This window comes from Pantherophis guttatus, chromosome 6 (genome assembly GCF_059756535.1).
Source record: "Pantherophis guttatus breed Tessera chromosome 6, ASM5975653v1, whole genome shotgun sequence".
In the NCBI taxonomy this organism is placed as follows: domain Eukaryota; kingdom Metazoa; phylum Chordata; class Lepidosauria; order Squamata; family Colubridae; genus Pantherophis; species Pantherophis guttatus.
In genome coordinates, this window is record NC_142068.1 from 85916523 (window position 1) to 85938258 (window position 21736).

At 41.4% G+C, this 21736-nt stretch overlaps 1 protein-coding gene across 6 annotated transcripts; it reads right to left on the bottom strand.

The window, feature by feature from the left end:
• Nucleotides 1–6247: 6247 nt before the first annotated feature.
• LOC117670047 (collectin-43-like) lies at nt 6248–20065 on the bottom strand. 6 transcript variants are annotated; one of them, XM_087871865.1, is made up of 6 exons: nt 19931–20065; nt 10571–10704; nt 9883–10118; nt 8358–8456; nt 7562–7645; nt 6248–6944 (listed from the first exon to the last, which is right to left on the bottom strand). In XM_087871865.1, exons 3-6 carry the CDS (start codon nt 10100–10102, stop codon nt 6565–6567), a joined length of 783 nt encoding a protein of 260 aa, XP_087727991.1. In that variant the 5' UTR covers nt 10103–10118; nt 10571–10704; nt 19931–20065; the 3' UTR covers nt 6248–6564. The 6 variants fall into 6 exon arrangements, with proteins under 6 accessions (XP_087727991.1, XP_034280805.2, XP_060550978.2 ...); XM_034424914.3 differs by lacking the exon at nt 10571–10704 and adding an exon at nt 16106–16284; XM_060694995.2 differs by lacking the exons at nt 10571–10704; nt 19931–20065 and adding exons at nt 16106–16284; nt 19042–19060.
• Nucleotides 20066–21736: the final 1671 nt, after the last annotated feature.

Genomic DNA, 21736 nt, shown 5'->3' on the forward strand with positions numbered 1-21736 from the left:
AGAATCTTAGCTAGAGGTTCTCCTGAATGCCTGCAAACAGTGGTGGGTTGCCCCCGGTTCTCACCGGTTCTATAGAACTGGTAGTAAAACCAACGGGAGGCTCCACCCTGATGTCATCAAAATGCTTCTGCGCATGTGCAGAAGAGCGTGCGCACAGCCCCGTTGCGAACCAGTAGTAAAGGTAAGTAGAACCCACCTCTGCCTGCGAACCCCCAGCAGCCCACCCCTGGACTGGCCCAAGGTCACAAGCTGTCTTTCATAGCTAAAGCAGGACTAGAATTCATAGTCTCCTGGTTTCCAGCCTCGTACCTTAACCACTAGACCAAACTGGCTCTCAAATCAAATTATGATTTGTTTTTTTTGGTAGTGGTGATAAGTTAATAGTTTAAAAAATTGTCCCTCCTGATCTGTTCAATTCTGACTCAAGATTTAGATAATGCAGCAGAACATTTAAATCTCATGTAATATTCTTAACAATATTCTATGTAAGGTATCATATTTGTTTATTATTAGCACTGCCGTATCACATTAGAAATATTGTAATGACATTGTACTGATGCTGTTTTATGGGATATATTTCATTGAATATTGATTGTAACATGCATAATCAATGATCATAACCAATGTCCTTTATAATGTAACTGTTACAACAGTTCCCAAATTAATTTTGTTGAATTGATCCACTAAATATTGCAACATAATGTCATAGAAATTTAATAGCGGTGTCATAATTTGTGAAATCTACACAACTGCTTCTGATCAGGATAAAAGTTGGATGCAGTCCTTTAGGAAAGTGATTTTACTGCTGTGCTTACTGTCTTACTGAATCAGTAAGGAAAAAGACTGAAGAAAGGAAAGGAAAAGGATTCAAGAATCTCTCTCACTATATATAAATGGCTCTGTGTGTGTGTGTGTGTGTGTGTGTTCCGCATAACTCTGGAACGCCTCGAGCAATTTCAACCAAACTTGGTACACAGATGACTTACGCTCTGGAAAAAAAATACTGTGCGGGTAAGACACCGCTAACACCCCTTCAGGTGTGTGTTCTGTTAAGATATAGCCTGTTGTACCTTAAAATGACTTCTACTGTACTGCCTTAAAATGGCTTCTACTGTACAGCATAGTAAAGTTGCCATGGTAATGGCTTCACAGTACTCCACAAGGGGGCTCCCTCTACTAAGGGGGAAAATCCAACATTAGAAGTTACATTTGGTCCGGAAACAAACAATAATCAAAGCCTTCAACAAGGCTTTGATTATTCTTGAGGACAAATGTATGGCCATGATCAATAAAACATTATTGCAACTAGGCCTGCCTGCACCACTACGAGACCAACACGACGTACTTCACACAGGTTACATATGAGAAAAGAACTACATCATCAAACAGCTTAGTGCATATATCGCGGACTAGAAGTCACTTCTAAATCAAGATCAGAAAAAAGCATACCAAATGATCATGGATCAGCTAGCAAAACAACAAGGTGGTATCATTTTTTTCTTGACGCTTTTGGAGGCAAAGGGAAAACATTTAATTCTCGCTGAAATCAGGTCTCAGGAGAAGTTGCTCTTGCCATCGCCTCTTCAGGAATTGCGGCGATGTTAATGGAAGGAGGAAGGACAGCCCATTTGGCACTTATGTTGGCACTTGACATCGCCAGGCATCAACCCTCATGATAAAAAGATCAAAAATTTGATGGACTTGAAAAAGCATATGAATCTAATGGAAAATGAAGAACTGGTGAATAAAATAAAAGCTACAAAGCAAAATTTCTTTGAAAATGCAAATAAACCAGGATGATGGTTAGCATATAACTGTGATGGCGAACCTATGTCACACATACCAGAAGTGACATGCAGAGCGATTTTTCCGGGCACACGAGCTGTCACCCAACTCACCTGTTGCTGCAGTTCATTAAACTAGAATAGAAGACCCCAGGTAGTGTTCGGGCCTCTGGTACGCATGCATGCAATTCAGGTGACCCAGCTGGTCTTTGGAGCTCTCCTGCACAGGTGCGCGCATTTGCGCATGCGCACTAGAGTACTGCTGTGCAGTGTACACATGTGCAGATGGCGTTCGCGTGGATACATTGCGTGCATGAAAACCACGCAAATGTGCAGATGGTGCAATTGTGCACCCAGCGCACGGTGGGGCGCACACGTGAGAGCTGTGTGCATGCGCAGATGGTGTGGTTGCAAAGCACAGACCTGTTCGGCACTCGGTGAATAAAAGATTTGCCACCACTGGTATATAAAATGAAAAAGGAGAAAGAAAAGAAGTTAATAAGTCAATTAATAGATCAAGATGGAAAGGTATGTTATAAAAGTGAGGAAAAGAAGAGAATAATTGAGAAATACTATAATGGACTGTACCAGCAAGACACAGTGGCAGAAGAAAAGATAGAACAGTATTAGAAAAAGTGGAAATACCCAGAATTCTGGAAAAGTTTTAAAAAATGTTAGAAGAAAGAATATCAATGATGGAATTAATGGAGGGAATTAAAAGACAAAAGAATGGGAAGACATTGGGTCCCAATGGATTTCCAGCAGAAGTATATAAAGCATTACATGATGTATTAAGCAATGTGATGCTACAAGTATATAATGCACTATTACTTAAAGCTAAGATTCCGGACACATGGTTGGAGGCATACACAACTTTAATACCAGCATGGAATATCCTACCTGCAACATAAGCAAGGCAAGTGGTCAGGCGCAGGTGGTCAAGACATGTAAATTAATCGTGTGGGATGAATGCACCATGGCTCACAAGAAAGGTCTCGAAGCCCTTGACGTCACTATGAGAGGACAACTTTATGTTGCTTGCTCAAGGGTGGAGTCACCCATGAATTTATTTATTTTTGCTCCTGCAGGTGAAACTAAAAAAATTGTTTATAATCAAGTTTTGTGTTAAATTAATATTATAGTGAATTTGTGAAACATTTCACTTTATAATTTGTATACTGTACTTATACTTTTAAATGTCTATAAATAAAATTAGTTTGATTTGACATTATACCAGGGGTGGGTTCTACTTACCTTTACTACCGGTTTGCAGAGGGGCCTTGCACACGCTCTTTTGTGCAAGCGCAGAAGCTTCTGTGCATGTGCAGAAGCGTTTTGATGACATCAGGGTCGGTGAGCGGAGTCTCCCGCTGGTTTTACTACCAGTTCTATAGAACCGGTGCGAACTGGGGGCAACCCACCACTGCACTATACATATATTCCTTTTCCTGTCCAATACAGGATTGAGATAAATAAATACCCAGGCAACGCTGGATTATCAACTAGTTACATATAAATAGCAGATGAGAGGGTCTGAACCTCAGATTTCAGAAACGAGAAAGGGAGATTGCGTAAAAAGAATAGGACAGATCCATTCTGTATTTTTATTAATCTAAAGTACATGGACGTGAAATAGAATTCAGTAAAACTACAATGTGTTTAGATCAGGGGTGTCAAACAGACGTTGTTACGGCAGCATCACCTGACGTATCATGATTTCCCCCCCTTCGCTAAACTGGGTGTGGGTGTGGCCAGCACATAACGTATCTGGCCCATGGGCCGTGAGTTTGACAGCCCTGGTTTAGACCATCACAATTAATAATCCCTTTCTCTCTTTTTTTTGGCCAATGCTCTTCCCTATTTGTTTCCCCCCCCCAGTTTGATAATCTTTAATCCAAGCCTGTATTTCTTTCAGTCCTGCCATTCATTGGAAGGTTTAACAAATGGCAAACATTAATCAGGAACAGAACAAACAACAGATATTACAGACAATATCTGTAATTTTTCCAAAGAGGAAATGATCGATCATCTATGACCTTGACTTTGTGATGGATTTGATGATTGTATTCCAATTCAATTTCTAGATCCTGTTTGGTTAGTCTTTCAGTTTGCAGAGCTCTTGTGAAACCATCTCATTTTTTTTATTCTCATCAGAAATTTGCCACTGAAAGTTGGTCATTTCTCTGCCAAATTTCAATACTATGATTTTTTAAAAAATCCATTTCCTGGAACTTTGTAGGGAGAGTTGGTCTTATAATGCCTTCTTTCTTTCTGGGAAATATATATACCCAAATAAGAAAGCTGCTTTTTTACCACATGTCAGAATGGATCAGCTGTCTTCTGTCTTTTCTTAAAAAAATAAAAAAAAATCACGTTCTAGTTGAGCTGGTTTTCTGAATATAATGGATTCCACGCCTTGTTTCTCTTTAACTTATCTAAGGTAAAGGTAAAGGTTTCCCTCGCACAAATGTGCTAGTAGTTCCTGACTCTAGGGGGCGGTGCACATCTCCTTTTCTAAGCCAAGGAGCCAGTGCTGTCCGAAGACTTGTCCGTGGTCATGTGGCCGGCATGACTCGACACCGAAGGCGCACGGAACACCGTTACCTTCCCACCAAAGTGGTCCCTATTTTTCTACTTGCATTTTTTACGTGCTTTCGAACTGCTAGGTTGGCAAAAGCTGGGACAAGTAACGGGAGCTCACTCCATTACACGGCACTAGGGATTTGAACAGCTGAACTGCCGACCTTTTGATCAACAAACTCAGCATCTTAGCCACTGAGCTACTGTGTCCCTTTAGCTTATCATCAACAACATTCTACAATTGTTTGGATAAGAGAAGGAATATGAAATTTGGAAAAGCAGTTCTAGCATTTGAATTTGTGACCTGTTGACTTTCAACCCTTTGCTTTCTTTATGCATGTCAGAAGCACCTACAGATTATAGACATGTAACACTCAACACTAAGCAAATAAAATAGGTCATAGAAATATAGCACGTAAAAAGTATGTAGAATAAATAGTATTAAAATTAAGTGATGTTAGCCCAGGATTGGGCTATATCAACAGTGTATTCTCTCACTAGTATGAGGTCTTCTGTTGAAGGACATTGTATGCACTGTAGCATGTGTAAGATGGATTGTTCTTCACCACATTCACACAGGATACTTCTTCTATAGGAAAGCCCCATTTTCTTGGCTCAAAAGACAATCTAGAACCCTTTGAATGCTTGGAATAGATGGTTCCTGGTGGAGTCATCCTAGTTAATTAGTTAGGAGTTGGTGAATTGGACCCAACCGCTGGGAACAGTTGGACATATGTCAACCATCCCAACCACTCCCTAGGAATAATTCATAGCATCTTTTAGGCCATTCCAAATAAATTCTTGAGCCTCCCATTCTCCATCTTATTCCCTGTCTTCTTCCTCTTCTATTTCCTCTAACCTTGCCAATAGAATCATTTTCCCCCCTACTCCCATGATGGCGTGATGGTGGCACATGTAGCCATATTGGTGGGCATGCAAGCTCAACTGGTTTTCGGGCCTTCTGGGCCCACCAGAAGTAGGGAAACAGGCTGTTTCCTGCCTCCGGAGGGTTTCTGGGGGTGGTGGGGAAGGCCTGTTTTTCTCTCTCCCCAGCCTCCAGAGCCTTTCTAGGAGACTGGGGAGGGCAAAAATGACCTCTCCCCCCGGAGGGCCTCCGGAGGCCGGAAATGGCCCATTTGCTAACTTCGGGTGCCAGGGTGGAGTGTGCAGGGGTTGTGCGCACATGTGCAGGGGCGGGGTGCATAGAATTATGGGTGTGAGTATGCACGCGCGTGACCCCCCCCCGCTCTTGGCACGCAATGACAAAAAGGTTAGCCATTACTGCCCTAGTCCATCATCTGCTCGCATTCCATGCCCAAACTCTGTGAGTTTCTGCTTACCGTTGATCACTTCAAAAATTAAAGTCAGACTTTATTTAGTCCAGGGCCCATTGATTGTTGATCAAATCATCCTGCAGTCTTTGGTTCCTTTTTGTAACACGAGAGGGTCATGAAAACAACATATACATCAATTTTATTTTTCCCATTTTGATGGACATTTTGGATGGGTAAATAATAGGGAAATAACTAGAAGGGTTGTATGTGGATGCTTCCAATATCTGCAAACTCTGTGAATCAGATAGGATGTTTACCCATTAAGAAATTCATTATAGGTTTGTTTGACCACTCTATTGATCAAAGTACTTCCTCGCCCACCCCCACTCCAAATGGTACAGTTGTGATCTATTTGAGCTTCTTTTAAAATGGAAAATGTTTTTCCAACCCCTGTCATGTTCTGGAAAGATTTTACATTAAAAGCCGTAAGTAGTCCTGATAAGATGGTTGCTAAAATGTTAAAAAGACAGTTAAGTGATATTGGTTTGGTGGAATATAGCATTACACACATTATGTACAGTATATTTAACTAGTAAAACGCCAATAATATTACATTAAGGAGACAGTTTAATAAGTGATTATCCAAACATGACAATTGCCAGTACATTATTTATTAGTTGTATTATCACAAACATTTCTCATGAACCCACATTTTTTAAAGTAGCCTCCAAACTGCAACAAGCTGAATTAAATTACACGAGCAAGCAAACCTTATAAAGCCTTGTAGTTTTTTTTTGTTTTTGTTTTTTGAATATCAGAGTGAATAAGGTCATTTTGCTCATGTTCTAAAGTTATAGGTGAATGTCATTTAGTACTTTGGAAATCTGTTCTTGCTAGCCGGTCAAACTCGGAGAGGGATGGTTGGATTAAAACTCACAGATGATTAATCGACTTTCATTGCAATTAATGTCATTCCATCGGCCATCCAGATACAACTCTATGCAATCTTCTTGTTCTCCGTTAGGTTCGCCATCTGCCCATCGTGAGTATTGCATGGGGTCCCCATTGAGGTGCTTAAAATTACCTTCTGACTCCCGATCAGTCATCCCAAGAAATGTGTGTCTTCCAAGCTTTGAAGCCAGTTTTGCTAGGGCAGTGTTTTCCTCCGCATTTCTCGGAGAAGCAAGTTTTCCTTTAAATTTGGAGCAGGTGGCCTTGGCAGTTTCAAAATTGGCTTCAGCTCCATTAGATGCAAATTTTTTGGTTCCTATTAAGGTGAAGGTTGGGAAAGCAGCCTCTCGAACATCTAAGAAAGGAAATAACCAAAGTGAATTCTTTCTCGGCTGTTTTTCATGATGAGAACGCCCTTTTAGGACCCATCCTGAACTTTACATCAAATGAACTGAAGGAACATCAGAAGGTATCAGAGCAAAATATTCATAGAGGAGAAACTGTGTAGCTCAAGGTTACAATGAGAGGACCTTGATGCTCTCTGAGCTTGGTTGTTTTCTTACAGATGTTTCATTACCAAAGTAATGAATAAAATCAGTGCATGATGATGATGTTACCGAGTTGGCAATGAAACATCTGCAAGAAAACAACCAAGCTCAGAGAGTACCAAAGACCCCTCGGAAGTATTTATGAAACTCTTTGCAAATATTCCTAATGAGACTGATCTGTCTTACCCAGCGGTGGGTTTCACATTTTGTTACCACTGGTTCGCCACGCGTGTGCATGCTCGCTTTGCGCGGGCCATGCATGTGCTTTGCTCACATGTGCACCTTCCTTGCATGCACCCGGCCTCAAAAATGTGCCTAAATAGGACAGCATAGAGCCGGGGCGGGTGGCCGAGCACACCGATGATCTCCGCTACCGGATCGCTCGAACCGGTCTGAACCGGCTGAATATCATCTTTGGTCTTACCTTCCTGATTCTTCCTTGTACTCTCTTTCAGGACCTTCAGCTCTTCCTGTAAATTACGAATCTGAGTTTTAAGAACGTCAAGCTCTAAAGGGTATGAAAGGAGACAATTATTCTTCACTTCTGTCAGAAACAAAAAGCAATGTCGGAAAGCTTCTTTGGCTGGTGCCTAGTGTCAAATGTGACCCAGACTTATTGAGTTTAAACACAAGACTGCTCATACTTTGCATAGTATCAGTAGTTTGCTCCTCTTTAAGACCTAACTATAGGTGGTTAGGTGGTTGTAGTTAGGTGGTTAGATGTTAGTTTGATTGTTTCCCCCATGCATGAAACGTGGTTGAACCATTGTTTCAACATGCATGAAACAATAAAACAACCAACATCCAAAAACATAACACCAGAAGCAATACTCTCCGAAAACAACAATTACTGGGCTCCAGTCTCACCTGATCCCAATTTTTGAAAAGAAGAAACAGGTTTTTTTATGGCCTTAATAGAGTGCTATGGTGATCCATCCATGCAATCAGTTGACCTACCAAAGGCTTATTTGAGTGATCTACCCATATAAAAGACAGATAGAGGGAATATATGAAGTTTAAGCAGACCAGAAGATGGATAAGAAGAAGAGCTATAAATAGTGTCTTTATTCCAGTAAAGATTCAGTTACTCCCAGATGATAGCTTGGAATGTTTTTCACCATACAAAGTGATGAGAGCAAACAATCATTGCATATTCCTTTAATCTTCTACATAAAAACCAAAAGCCTCCTGTAAAATCTTGGCTCCTTACTACCTCTTACCTTTACCTGCACTATCTCCTTTTTCCCCTTTCAGTCCTTGATCCCCATTTGAGCCAGGAGGTCCAGCTTTTCCCGGGGGTCCCTGTATTCCTTTTAATCCTGCCAATGAAATAAAAAACGCACCAGAAGATAAGCATAGAAACTGATGATCATCACAGCTAACATGAGCCACAAGATCAGAAGCGATGAAAGAGTTGCTCTAAATATATTGTGCAGGAAACATGGAACCCTCATTGGTCACCAAATAGAACATAGAATAATACGGTTGGAGGTGTTTTAGTCCAACCCCTCCTGCTCAAGCAGAAACCTTATACCTGTGATGGAGAACCTATGGCACCATATCACAGGTGGCACATGTAGCCATATATCAGTGGCCACATGAGCTCAGTTCTGGCATGCATAAGCGCATTGGCCAGCTGATTTTCGCACCTTCTGGGCCCACCAGACATAGGGAAGCAGGCTATTTCCTGTCTCTGGAGGGCCTGGGGGATGGTGGGGAAGGCCTGTTTTTCTTTCTCACCTGGCTCCAGAGCCTCTCTATGAGTCTGGGAAGGGCGAAAATGGCTTTCCCCACCCCCCTTGAGGCCCTCCGGAGGCCAGAAATGGTCTGTTTCCCAACTTCCGGTTGGATAGGAAGTGACGTTTTTTGCTGTCCCCAGCCTCCAGAGCCTCTTTATCAGTCTCTGGAGGCTAGGGACAGCAAAAAAGGCCTCCGGAGGGCCTTCGGTGGTGGGGAGGCCGTTTTCACCCTCCCCAGACTCATAGAAGGGCTCTGGAGCCAGGTGAGGGAGAAAAACGGTCCTACCGGGCCATCGCATGCCAGGATTGTGGGGAGCAGGGGGGTTTGCGTGCACATGCGTGGGGGCAGGGCACATAGAATTATGGGTGTGGGCACCACACAGATGCACACGAACCCCCCACTCCTCCTTCTGGCACGCGATGGCAAAAACGCATACGTGTGCCAGGCAGCTGCTCTTTTAGTTTCCGGCATGCACACATGCATGCTCCCATTTTGGCACTCAGTGCCGAAAAGGTTCGCCAAAACTGGACTAGACATACCTCCCTCCCTCAATTGTTCATCGTACATAATGTAACCGTCCATTAAGAAGAACTTAAAAGTTCTTCTCTATGGGAGAAAAATGAATGAAAACTGTCTCTGGTGGCGAAGACCAGCATTTTAATCATCTTTACTTCCTCTTACAGGATGTAGAATTTATCAGTGAGTGATGGCTCTGATGGCCCTAATGTTTGTAGCAGGGGTGAAATCTACTTACCTTCCGTACCGATTTGGAAGCGCACGTGCGCGCGCACGCCTTCTGCGCATGTGCAGGAGGTAAAAAAAACATTACTTCCTGATTAAAACCAGAAAGTAATGATACCTGGGCCGGCGATCACTACCAGATCACCAAAAAATGAGGAAAAATTGCTACCGGATCAGGCGATATGGTCCGATCCGGGAGCATTTCACCCCTGGTTTGTAGTCAACCTAGATCTAAGAAAAACTAAAGAATGGTTTGTGCTGTACCTGGGTCTCCTTTTGGCCCTGGAGGTCCTTCCTTCCCATCTCTTCCTGGTAAACCATTACTCCCTGGGGTTCCCGGCACTCCATTGAGGCCAGGAACCCCAGAGCAGATGTTGACTTTCTCTTCACATCGGCATTCCTCAGGATCTGACGGTTTCACCAGGGACACTCCCACAACCAGGGACATTCCCACAACCAGGGTGAAGAAAGCATGAAGCAGCATATCTTAAGAATGGGACCTAATGAGGAGAAAAATAGTACATATTTAGTTTCCCCTTTGTGGTGTTTCAGTTGGTGGAACAAGGATTGGATGGCATTTCCCCTCCCCCCTTCACTTTCCCATTGATCAATTGGAGAGAAACCAGTACCTGGGTGATGGTGTCCCCCTATTCTTTTCTATGTTTTGAGGCAGAGGTAGGCTTCAAAAATGTTAGCAAGGGGTTCTCTGCCCAGTTGCTGGGTGGGCGTGGCCATGATGGGCACGGCCTAGTCGGTCTCCTGCACCATAGTGGGGTGGGGGGCATTTTGCCCTCCCCGGGTTCCGGAGGCTTTCTTCGAGACTCCGGGAGGGCAAAAATAGCCTCTCAAGGCTCTGGAGACACTCTCGAGGCCACCCGTTTCCAGCCTTTCCAAACTTCTGGTAGGCCCATTTTTTGCCCTCCCTGAACCTCCGCGGGTGCCCTGCACTTACCTGCATCCAAAATGGGCTGCGTGGGGACTCCTGGGAGGGGCAAGGTGGGTGGGGCCAGCCAGGGGTTCTCCAAACTGCACAGAATCTTAGCTAGAGGTTCTCCTGAACCCCTGCGAACTCACAGCAGCCCACCCCTGTTTTGAGGTCATCAGAAGCAAAGAAGACTGGAGCTTGTTTTCATATTGTGTGAGGGACTGAAGAGTAGAAATTGTTCTAATGTCTACTCAAGCAGTTACTATTATATCACCTACAGCATTACAGGGCTTATCCTGATGTTACCTACAACATTTGTGCTTCATAGATTCTACATCATGGAACATTTATATTGTATATTATGTTTCATCGCACAGTTGGCCAGATGTTCAGACTGGATTTAGTATTTCTATCTACTTATCGAGTCCTTCCCAAGGACCTGGGATGGGCTGCTGTAGATGTTTCCTGGTGTTACAGATATCGTTGCAGGATGTAAGCTGATCCAAGTCAAGCTGCCTTTTGCAATTGACTGAAGATAAACAGAGTTGTACAAGCAGATAAATTGTGGGCCTGTTTTGGCGGGGGAGGGGGATGATTACTATTCTTGGAATATATTGTTCAGTATTCAACTGGGAAGGGGCAATCTATGTGTATGTGGGGCTTTGTTTTTTTCCCTATGCACTTTTTAAATTTCTTCTTTTAGTTTTGTGTTGTCCTTATGTGTTTTTTGTTTCTTTTGTTTTGGAGATTGCATTTTAATGTTCTGAATAAAATAAATAATCATTAATCATTAATCATTAATCATAAAACATGTAACCCCATTGCCATTGGGGCACTTGGTACAATGTCCAAGAATTTTACAACATATATCAGCAAATTGCAGCTTCCTGCAATAACACCAGTGAAACTGCAAAAAACTGCGCTTCTTGGAAAATCATACATCTTAAGAAGGTACTTGGTTGATACCTAGGACGCTGGCAGCAACCCGTATCAACCATTAGGACCAGTCAATGGTATTTGTGATGCATTTTTGAATGTTCAGTTGACTGAGCTTCATGTTTAATGAATAAAGATAATAATAATAATAATAATAATAATAATAATAATAATAACAACAACAACAACAACAACAACAACAACAACAACAACTCCAATAATAATAACTCCAGATGGAGTTAGACAATTTGGACAGAAAAACAAGGAAGCTTATGACAATGAATCATGCCTTGCACCCTAAAAGTGATGTTGACCAATTATATTTACCAAGAGCAGAGGGTGGTCGAGGACTCCTACAAGTAAAGCAGACTGTGGAAGAAGAAAAATGCAGCTTGAATGATTACATCCAGAAAAGTGAAGAACCAATGATTAAGGAAGTAAATAAAGGAGGCCTTTTAAAGACAACTAAAACAAAAGCAGAATATAAGAAAGAAGTAATTGAGCAGCGAGCTGAAAATTGGAAACACAAAGCTCTGCATGGCCAATACTTGAAAAGTATTGAAGGCAAAGCTGACCAGAAACTAACTTGGAACTGGTTAAGATCAGGAGTACTGAAAAAAGAAACAGAAAGCTTTATTTTGGCAGCTCAAGAAGAAGCCCTAGCCACAAACTGCATGAAGGCAAAAATTCAACATGTTACCACCAACAGCAAATGCCGCCTTTGTAATGAGAAAGATGAGTCGACCACCTAATCAGTGGGTGCAGCAAAATTTCACAAACTGACTACCTACAACGCCATGACCGCGTTGCTAAGATCATTCACTGGAAATTGTGCCAGAAGTTTGGATTTGAGTACAGCAAAAACCACTGGGAACATCAGGTTGAGAAAGTTTTAGAGAATGAGAAACTCAAGATCTTGTGGGACTTTAGGATTCAGACTGACAGGCACTTGGTCCACAACACACCTGACATAACAATAGTTGAAAAGAAAAAAGTATGGTGCATTGACATTGCAATACCTGGTGATGCACGGATTGAAGATAAGCAGCAAGAAAAAATCACAAAGTACCGGGATTTGCAAATTGAAGTTGAGCAACTGAGGAAAAAGAAATTGTGTGTTGTCCCGATTGTAATTGGAGCCCTTGGAGCAATACCCAAAGGGCTACCCCGCTATTTAGAAATTCTAAATTTGCCGGACTTGAACATTTTGACTCTACAAAAAACCACTTTACTCGGAACAGCTTACATCCTCCGACGATACCTTGACAGTTCCTAGGTCCTTGGTTAGGACTCGAGCTGCTGAGCTATGAACCAGCCTCAAAGGCTGTGAATCTCACTAAAGATTAAATAATAATAATAATAATAATAATAATAATAATAATAATAATAAAATAATAATAATAATAATAATAATAATAATAATAATAATAATAATAATAATAATAATAATAATAATAATGATGATGAAAATTAAGGAACGGGACTGTGGGCCTACTACTACCACCATCACCCACAAGCAGTGTAACAATCCAGAAGACCCTGTTTGTTTCTACTAGAAAACAACAACAGCAAAAAGTGTCACCTTGTTTCTGAGAAAACCATTAAGCAAGTTCAACAGATAGTTGCATGTGCAAATATCTGATTTCTTCCATAGCGGCTGAATTAGTTAATCATCACCGTGGTGATGAAAGATAGAAAGTGTCATCACATACTGTATAACAGCATGGTACGCTGGTTTAACAGCCATGGACAGGAAGGCACTACAGAGAGTGATTAATTCAGTGCAAGAAACCATTGGTGAGAAGAAACCTGAGTGAGACCAACATCATTGGTCTCACTCAGGGGTGAGCTATAAAAATTTTAGCAAGTTTTTTTTTGCCTGGTTGCTGGGTGGGCGTGGCCATGGTGGGCGTGGCCTAGTCGGCCTCCTGCACCATGGTGGGGAGGGGGTGTTTTTGCCCTCCCTGGGCTCCGGAGGCTTTCCTCGAACCTCTGGGAGGGCAAAAACGGCTTCCCCAGGCTCCAGAGGTCCTCTGGAAGTCCTTCACCCTCCCTGAGCCTCCATGCACGCCCTGCACTTACCTGAATCTAAAACGGGCCACATGGGGACTCCCGGGAAGGGAGGGGTGGGGTCGGTAGGGCCAGCCAGGAGTGGGATTTGGGGGTTCTCCGAACTGAACAGAATCTTAGCTAGAGGTTCTCCCGAACCCCTGCAAACCCCCAGCAGCCCACCCCTGGTCTCACTGCTTCAGCAGAGCAAGGAAGATACCTAGGGATGATTCACAACCTGGCCAGGTATAATCTACGTTGTGCAATAATTTATATGGCAAAAACAAATTCAAATGGACTTTTGCACCTTTTGGAAGCAATAGATCCAGAACCGCTAGTCACAATATTGTTGGGCAATTACCTGGACTACGGCCAGCAGCTAGAAATCTCAGAAATTCACCTCCTCCCCATGAGATTTGGAAATTATTATTTTCTAAAGAAATTATTAGCACCATCATTCAGTGAACCAATGTAAAAATTAGAGAAGAAAGATTGAAGTTCAAGGATGGAGAAACAAAAAGTAACCTTTGATAGAGGATTTGATAGAGATCAATACATTTTTTTTTTTTGGTTTACTGCTTTATATATCAATTTTTAGATCCAACCATGAAAACATCAAATGTCTTTTTGCTACTGAGGTCATTATGACCTGATGACTGTAATAGCATAGTTGAAATAGTAGGTCTGTGGTTAAGAGTTAAAAGCAGCCTCTACCCATGGGGTGTCAGATTCCTAAACACAATATAGCACCACAAACAGATTTTTTTTTTTTAATTTGATTTATATGCCGCCCTTCTCCGAAGACTCAGGGCGGCTTACAATGTGCTCAGCAATTTCGCTGGTGCCATTGTAGTGTGTAATATGTACATACCATGATATAAGTTCATACACCAGAGTAATATCCATGTTGCACAGAATATGACGTACATATGGAAACGTATGACTAGTTTTTTCCCCCCTAACTACTTGTATAAGGATTATTCTTTATATTATTCATGTTGTCCTGTATTCTTTCTTCTGGACTATACCGGTAGAGGCTAAAGCAATTTCGTTGTATACATGATGTACAATGACAATAAAGGCTTTGAACTTTGAACTCATGAAATTGTGCTGGAGCTGCAATGGTTGAGTTATCAACTCTTTGTACCTTTGAGCCTATCAGTGGTGGGTTCCTTCCGGTTCGGCCCGGTTCTCCCAAGCCGGTAGCGGTGATGATATGACGTCACCGAACTGGTTCTGTCCCCCCGCCCCCCCGCCCCCCACCCCCTGCCCCCCAACCCCCTTGTTATTCTTACCTTTTATTTGGCCCCACCCCCAATCTATTGCTGCCTCCTGAGTCCCAGCTGATGGCTAGAGGGAAAAAAAACTGTTTAAACTCTTGCCCCGGGCTTCAAAGGGCTGCCCTACAGCTGATCAGTGTTAAAAGAAAACAAATGAGTAGACCAGTGCCTGCAAAAATACATGAGTAGACCAGTGCCTGCAAAAATAAATGGGTAGACCAGTGCCTGCAAAAATACATGAGTAGATCAGTGCCTGCAAAAATACATGAGTAGATCAGTGCCTGCAAAAATAAATGGGTAGACGAGTGCCTGCAAAAAATAAATGGGTAGATCGGTACAGCTCTACAAGCAGTTAAAAGCCTGATAGACCAGTATCTCTGCTAAATCCTAAATAATTGTCACATGACCATCAAGCCATGCCCAGAAAATAAGCCACGCCCACAGAACCAGTAGTAAAAAATTTTAGAACCCACCCCTGGAGCCTATATGGACTACTCAAGGTAGCATCAAAATATCAAATTTTCCTTTTGGCATGTTTTGTCTCTGCTCCAGTGGTGGAATTGAATTTTTTTTTTACTACCGGTTCTGTGGGCGTGGCTTGGTGGGCATGGCAGGGGTAGGATACTGCAAAATCTCCATTCCCACCCCATTCCAGGGGAAGGATACTGCAAAATCTCCATTCCCTCCCCACTCCTGGTGGAAGGATACTCCAAAATCTCCATTCTCACCCCACTCTGGGACCAGCCAGAGGTGGTATTTGCCAGTTCTCCGAACTACTCAAAATTTCCGCAGCCGGTTCTCCACAACCTGCCAGAACCTGCTGAATTTCACCCCTGCTCTGCTTTGCTTTCTCTGTTTTTAGGCTATCTCTTTCTTCTTTTCTGCTGGAGTAAATAAGTAGTCGCGCTGTCTGTCACAGCTTTCAATGACGTACCAAGCAATGATGCATTACTTTATCTTACTGTTTCAAATTTCATTTATTTCAGCTTGCTGCTTCAAATTTCCTTTAGTTTATCTTAATTCCTGCTTATGACTGGTTTCCTGTGTAACTCAAGATTTAATAAATCTCATTAATGCTGATTTTACTGTAAATTTAGCATCAACATTGATCCTTCGGGGTATCAATTATTCCAGAACAGCCAACCATAGGAACATAGCCCTATCAAAGCTTAAATTTGTTGCACTTGTAATCTATATAATATAGAATCATCTATTTATGAAATGATTCACAAATCCTTGTTGTTACACTACTAATTTAATGCAGAAGCTAAATATCTAGCCCATAATCAGTTCATACCTGCCACTTAGACTAAAACGGTTCAGGGTGCTGCTGTTTATTGAACTTGACTGCACCTCAGATACCAATTTGCTGATCCTACGTTTGTTTTATTTTTCAGAAGATTATCTGATCCTTTTGAGAACTGCTACAAAGGGACTGCTTTGTGGAATAATAAACATTTCACCATCTCGTGTTCACTGTGAATAAAAATGGGAAATGTGTAGTTTCAGAAACAGTGTTTTTGGCAAAAGAATTTGATATATATATATATATATATATATATATATATATATATATATATATATATATATATATATATATATATATATATATATATATTATTATTATTATTATTATTATTATTATTATTATTATTATTATTATTATTATTATTATTAATTTGATTTGCATGCCGCCCTATCTCCATAGGACTCAGGGCGGCTCACAACAATTAAAATCAAACCAGATAAAACATGTTAAAATACATATTAAACACATATTAAACATATTAAAATAATCCAAACCCCATCAGTCCAGGCTGGGCAATTTGAACAGCCATGTTTTTAATTCACGGCGGAAGGTGCGAAGGTCAGAAGCCAACCGGAGCCCCAGGGGGAGTTGATTCCAAAGGGTGGGAGCCCCCACAGAGAAAGCCCTACTTCTGGGGGTCGCCAGCCGACATTGTCTAGCCGACGGCACCCTGAGTAGGCCCTCACTGTGAGAACGCACCGGACGATGGGGAGCTGTTGCTGGTTGCAGATGGTCTGACAAATATCCTGGGCCTAAGCCATGAAGGGCTTTATAGGGAATCACCAGCACCTTGAATCTCACCTGGAGGGCAACCGGCAACCAATGCAAATCGCGCAGGAGAGGTGTAACAACCTACGCGGCTGCATTCTGTACCAGCTGAAGCCTCCGAGTGGTCTTCAAGGGCAGCCCCAAGTAGAGAGCATTTAAGGGATTGTTTTCTTGTAGAATTTCATTACCCAACTAGGGTAAGGTGACCAGATTTTAACATTGGTAAAGAGGGACATTGTGGGTGTGGCTTATTTTGTGGGCGTGGCTAGCTGGTCATGTGACTGGGTGGCCATGGCTATGTGTATAGGGTAAGGTGAACAAATTTTAACATTGGTAAGAGGGACACCATTGTGGGCGTGGCTTATTGTGTGGGCGTGGCTAGCTGGTCATGTGACCGGGTGGCCATGGCTATGTGTATAGGGACTACTCAGAGGGCTGGAAAGTCATTTCTGACAGGTCCTCACACTTTTGACTGGTCCTCACACTTATGACCATCCTCACATTTATGCCCAAGATAGGGCAAAAACGTAAAATGTGAGGACAGTCGTAAGTTCGAGGACTGGTCAAAAGTGTGAGGACCAGTCAAAAATAACTTTTTCAGCCCTCTGAGTAGTCCATATGCACAAAAGGACTAACCGGAGGGCTGAAAAAAGTCATTTCTGACAGGTCCTCACACTTTTGACTGGTCCTCACACTTATGACCATCCTCACATTTATGCCCGTGCAGCATTCTTAACAACCATGTCACTCATTTCACAACTGCTTCTCTTCACCATGATGACAAGATAGGGCAAAAATGTAAAATGTGAGGACAGTCGTAAGTTCGAGGACTGGTCAAAAGTGTGAGGACCAGTCAAAAATAACTTTTTCAGCCCTCTGAGTAGTCCATATGCATAAAAGGATACAGTAATAGAGAGAGATGAAGGAAGGGAAGGGAAATTAGAGTAGGAGTGACGGTAAGAGAGGGAGGAAGAGAGGAGGAGAAGGAGAAAGGAAGAGGAAGTAGGGAGGAGAAAAAGAGGGTGGGCGGAAGAGAAAGTAAGAAGGAAAGAAAAGAGAGGTGGTAGGTTTGAGGAGAAAGATTGCTGTACAATAAAAAAGATGAAAGGGAAGAAAGCCAACCCCAAACAAATATAAAGATATTAAGATAAAGAATGAATTGTTAAACTTTAAAGAATAAAAGAGAACAAATATGAATAAATAGCAATAATTAGAAACACACATACAAACATACAATGTATTTTCTTTGAACAGAATATTTGGCTGGTTCACAAATTTAAACAGTGTTTAGTCATTTCAATTAAATTTACAATTTCTATATTTCCTTTTTGCCATATTTATTCCTCATCTATTTTTTTAAAAAAACAATATTACCCTTCATCTTCATCTCTAATCTTAATCAAATTCAATGTTTCCCTTCTATTCTATATTATACCCCTTCCCATTGTCATCTATTTTTATATCCATCCTCACATTGGTTAATTATGTAATTATGTAATACAGTTGTTTAATACAAATTCAACATTTTAATATAAATCAATTAGTTATATAACTATCTTTTTTGTATATTAATCAATATGAACATGAATATTCCAATTATTTCTATGCAATCCAATTTCTTACAAATCAATTTTTTTTTTTTAATTTGATTTATATGCCGCCCTTCTCCGGAGACTCAGGGCGGCTTACAATGCGTTAAGCAATAGCCTTCATTCTTTTGTATGTTTTATACAAAGTCAGCTTATTGCCCCCACAAACTGGGTCCTCATTTCACCTACCTTAGAAAGGATGGAAGGCTGAGTCAACCTTGAGCCTTGGAGAGATTCGAACCAGCAGAAATTGCAGGCAGCTGTATTAATTACAGGGTGCACTAAACCCCTGTACTATCAAGGCTCTTTAATTTAATTAATTTAATTAAATTTTTTAAATTTAATAATTTAATTAATTATACTTACCAATAATAATAAACCAAATAATTTCCCCCATATATTCCTCCAAACCACAACTTAACCATTTCTGTTTTCAACAAAGTATACAATTAACAGTATCTCAATTATTACAATTCCCTAGTTAAAAAGAGCTTTTTTTCCTTTTGTGTTTTAAAATCTTGAACTCTCCTCTTTTGCCCTAAATAATTTCCCATTGTTTTCACCTACCTTTTTTGGTGAGGAAAAGGAAAATAAATCTGCTGCCTAATTTTCCAACGTTGCAAGCAAACAGCAAAGCCAACAGCCTGTTTTACTTTCAGTTTCGTTTTGAGCTTGGTTTGCACAAAGAGAAAAAAAAAACTGCTGAGCAATTTAGCAAGAGCAGAGCCCTGCGCAAATCAGCTGAGAGGGGGAAGCCGAGCTAATCAACGTAGGGCGGCCCTTTGAAGCCCCGCGGCAAGAGTTTAAACAGGTTTTTTCCCTCTAGCCATCAGCTGGGACTCAGGAGGCAGCCGGGACTCAGGAGACAGAATGAAAAATCGGGACTTTTTTAAAACGCCGCGGGACGCGGGACAAATTGCTCAAAAGCGGGACTGTCCCGCCAAAAGCGGGACGTCTGGTCACCTTAAACTAGGGAACATCATCAGTGCTAGAAGGGAGAGGGGTTTGCGGGGGGGTGGGGGGTGGAGGAGGAGGAGGAGGAGGAGGAGGAGGAGGACTATAGTGTCCTTGGTGCTCTCTGAGCTTGGATGTTTTCTTGCAGACATTTCATTATCTAAACCAGTCTAGCACCAATGATATTACCCAGTTTGGATAATGAAACATTTGCCATTTCCTTTCAACCCTGAGCTAAATTTTTATAAATAAATAAAATTTTATAAATAAATTTTAAAAAACCCCTTTATTTATTTCATCTATTCCTTGCTGTGGCATTTTTCCTTTCCCCTTTCAGTTTATTCACCTGTTTCCTTGTCATGTTTTACTCACCTCCTCCGGATCTCCCCTCCCATTTTTACCCATCCAAAATAATTAAGATTCTGCTTCAGAAATCACAGAAAACAGATTAACAAGTAGAAGGCAACTTAACTGAGTTCGATACTGAAAAATAATTACTCACACAGCACTGAAAGAAACCGACTCTCCGTGTATGTGTTTCTCGGGAAGTGATTTTGCAAAATCTGATTCTTTCACTAATCGTTATCTGAAACAACAGGGGAAAAAAAATTGTTTGTTGTCTGACTTCACCCAGTTTTTTTTACCTGTGGCGGAAACTCCAATGGAATTCACTCTTTAATCCCAACTCGGTTTAAATATGTTGCAACCATTCGCAGAAGAAGAAAAGAACAAATGAAGCAAGAGTAATCTCAGGGAACAGCATTTTTTTTTTTTAAAAAAAAGCAAATTAAGAAATCAACTTTTGCTTTAAACAAAGAACATCTGTGTTTTGCAAAATGTTACAATACAGGATAGGACAGAACAATTTTAAAATAATTTACTTGGGGAACTGGCAAAAAAGCTATACTGCAAAGAAGATTTTTAGAAAAGAAAAGAAATGAGTGCAAGAGAAGTTGGAAATAAGATATTAGACAATCACTCCAAGCATTGGGCCAGATCCCATGGATCTGGTGTCTATGAAATACCAAAAGTGCATCATTGTCTAGAGCAGGGTTTCTAGACTCTTGGATGGGGAAAAATTACAATTTTATTTCACTAATTTCTACATGAAATTTAGCTTTTTGTTCAGTCATAAATGTAGGCACTTTTGTTTTCAAAAAACATTTTATCGAACAAATATTTAAAAACACCGTAAAGAACAAAAAGGGAAAAAGAAACGGAGGAGCGAAATGGATATTTATTTATGTATTTTATTTATATCTTGCCTTTTTACAATTTTTACAAATAATTAAAGGCACATGAACACACATCAGGAGTGAAATTTACTTACCTTCCCTGCCGGTTCGCCAATGTGCACATGCTGCGCGCACGCTTGCTCTGCTTACACGCACCGTCATCTGTGCATTCACAGGCTTAAAATGTTGCCAAAAAGTGACATCATGACATCTGTGCAGGTGGGCGGAGCCTCCCGCAGCCATCGCTACCGGTTCGTCCGAGCCGGATAGAACTGGCTGAATTTCACCCCTGACACACAAATTATTCTTTCCTCTTCCTATTTTTCTGACAAGAACAACCCTGTGAGGTGAGTTGGCCTGAGAGAAAATGAGTGGCTCCCAAATCACCCAGCTGGCTTTCATGGCTAAGGCTGGACTAGAACTCACAATCACCTGGTTTCTAGCCTGGTGCCTTAGACATTAGGCCATTGGGCTCTACAAATATATAGATAAAGAGGGTTTACAATAGTGTGGGAATCAGGTCGCCATAGTATATGTGTAGATCGGCCTAGCTGGTTGGAACACATATGTGGAGCTTGGCTATGGAAGAAGAGTAAAATGGGAAAAGCGGGTTCAGCTAGATGATCACTGAAGGGCCCTATTCGTTCTCTCTTTGTTCATATAAACTGTGTAGCAATCCCTTTGAACTAACATTCCTGACAACTGAGGTAGATCTCTGGTAACAGGGCCTCTCAGTTGGCAGGTGATGGGATGCTGGGAACGAAGCCAAATATGATAACATAGCAAGAGTTAAGTTTTGTTTTTACCTTAGGTATCGCTTTCCTAGAATTCACGTGATTTACTGTAATATTGTAGAATGTGAAACCTATATGGAGAATATATGGATGCTTTCCTTTTTCATGTATGTAATATGAGATGTGTAGCCATAATAACGCCTTTTGATGACGCTGTACTTTGATTACTAATAAAAGAGATTGCAGGGCTTTGTTCTGTGCTCTCATCCCGAGAAACACTTGTCCTGTGTCTTCTCTAATCTGGACCTCTCATGGGAAGCCCACCAGGATGATCGCAAC

Coding starts and splice junctions, on each gene's coding strand:
- LOC117670047 (XM_087871865.1), bottom strand. CDS start 10,102: ATGCTGCTTCATGCTTTCTTCACCCTGGTTGTGGGAATGTCCCTGGTT. Junction 8,457..9,882: donor AGGGCCAAAAGGAGACCCAG/GTACAGCACAAA, acceptor TTTCATTGGCAG/GATTAAAAGGAATACAGGGA. Junction 7,646..8,357: donor AGGAGATAGTGCAGGTAAAG/GTAAGAGGTAGT, acceptor CATACCCTTTAG/AGCTTGACGTTCTTAAAACT.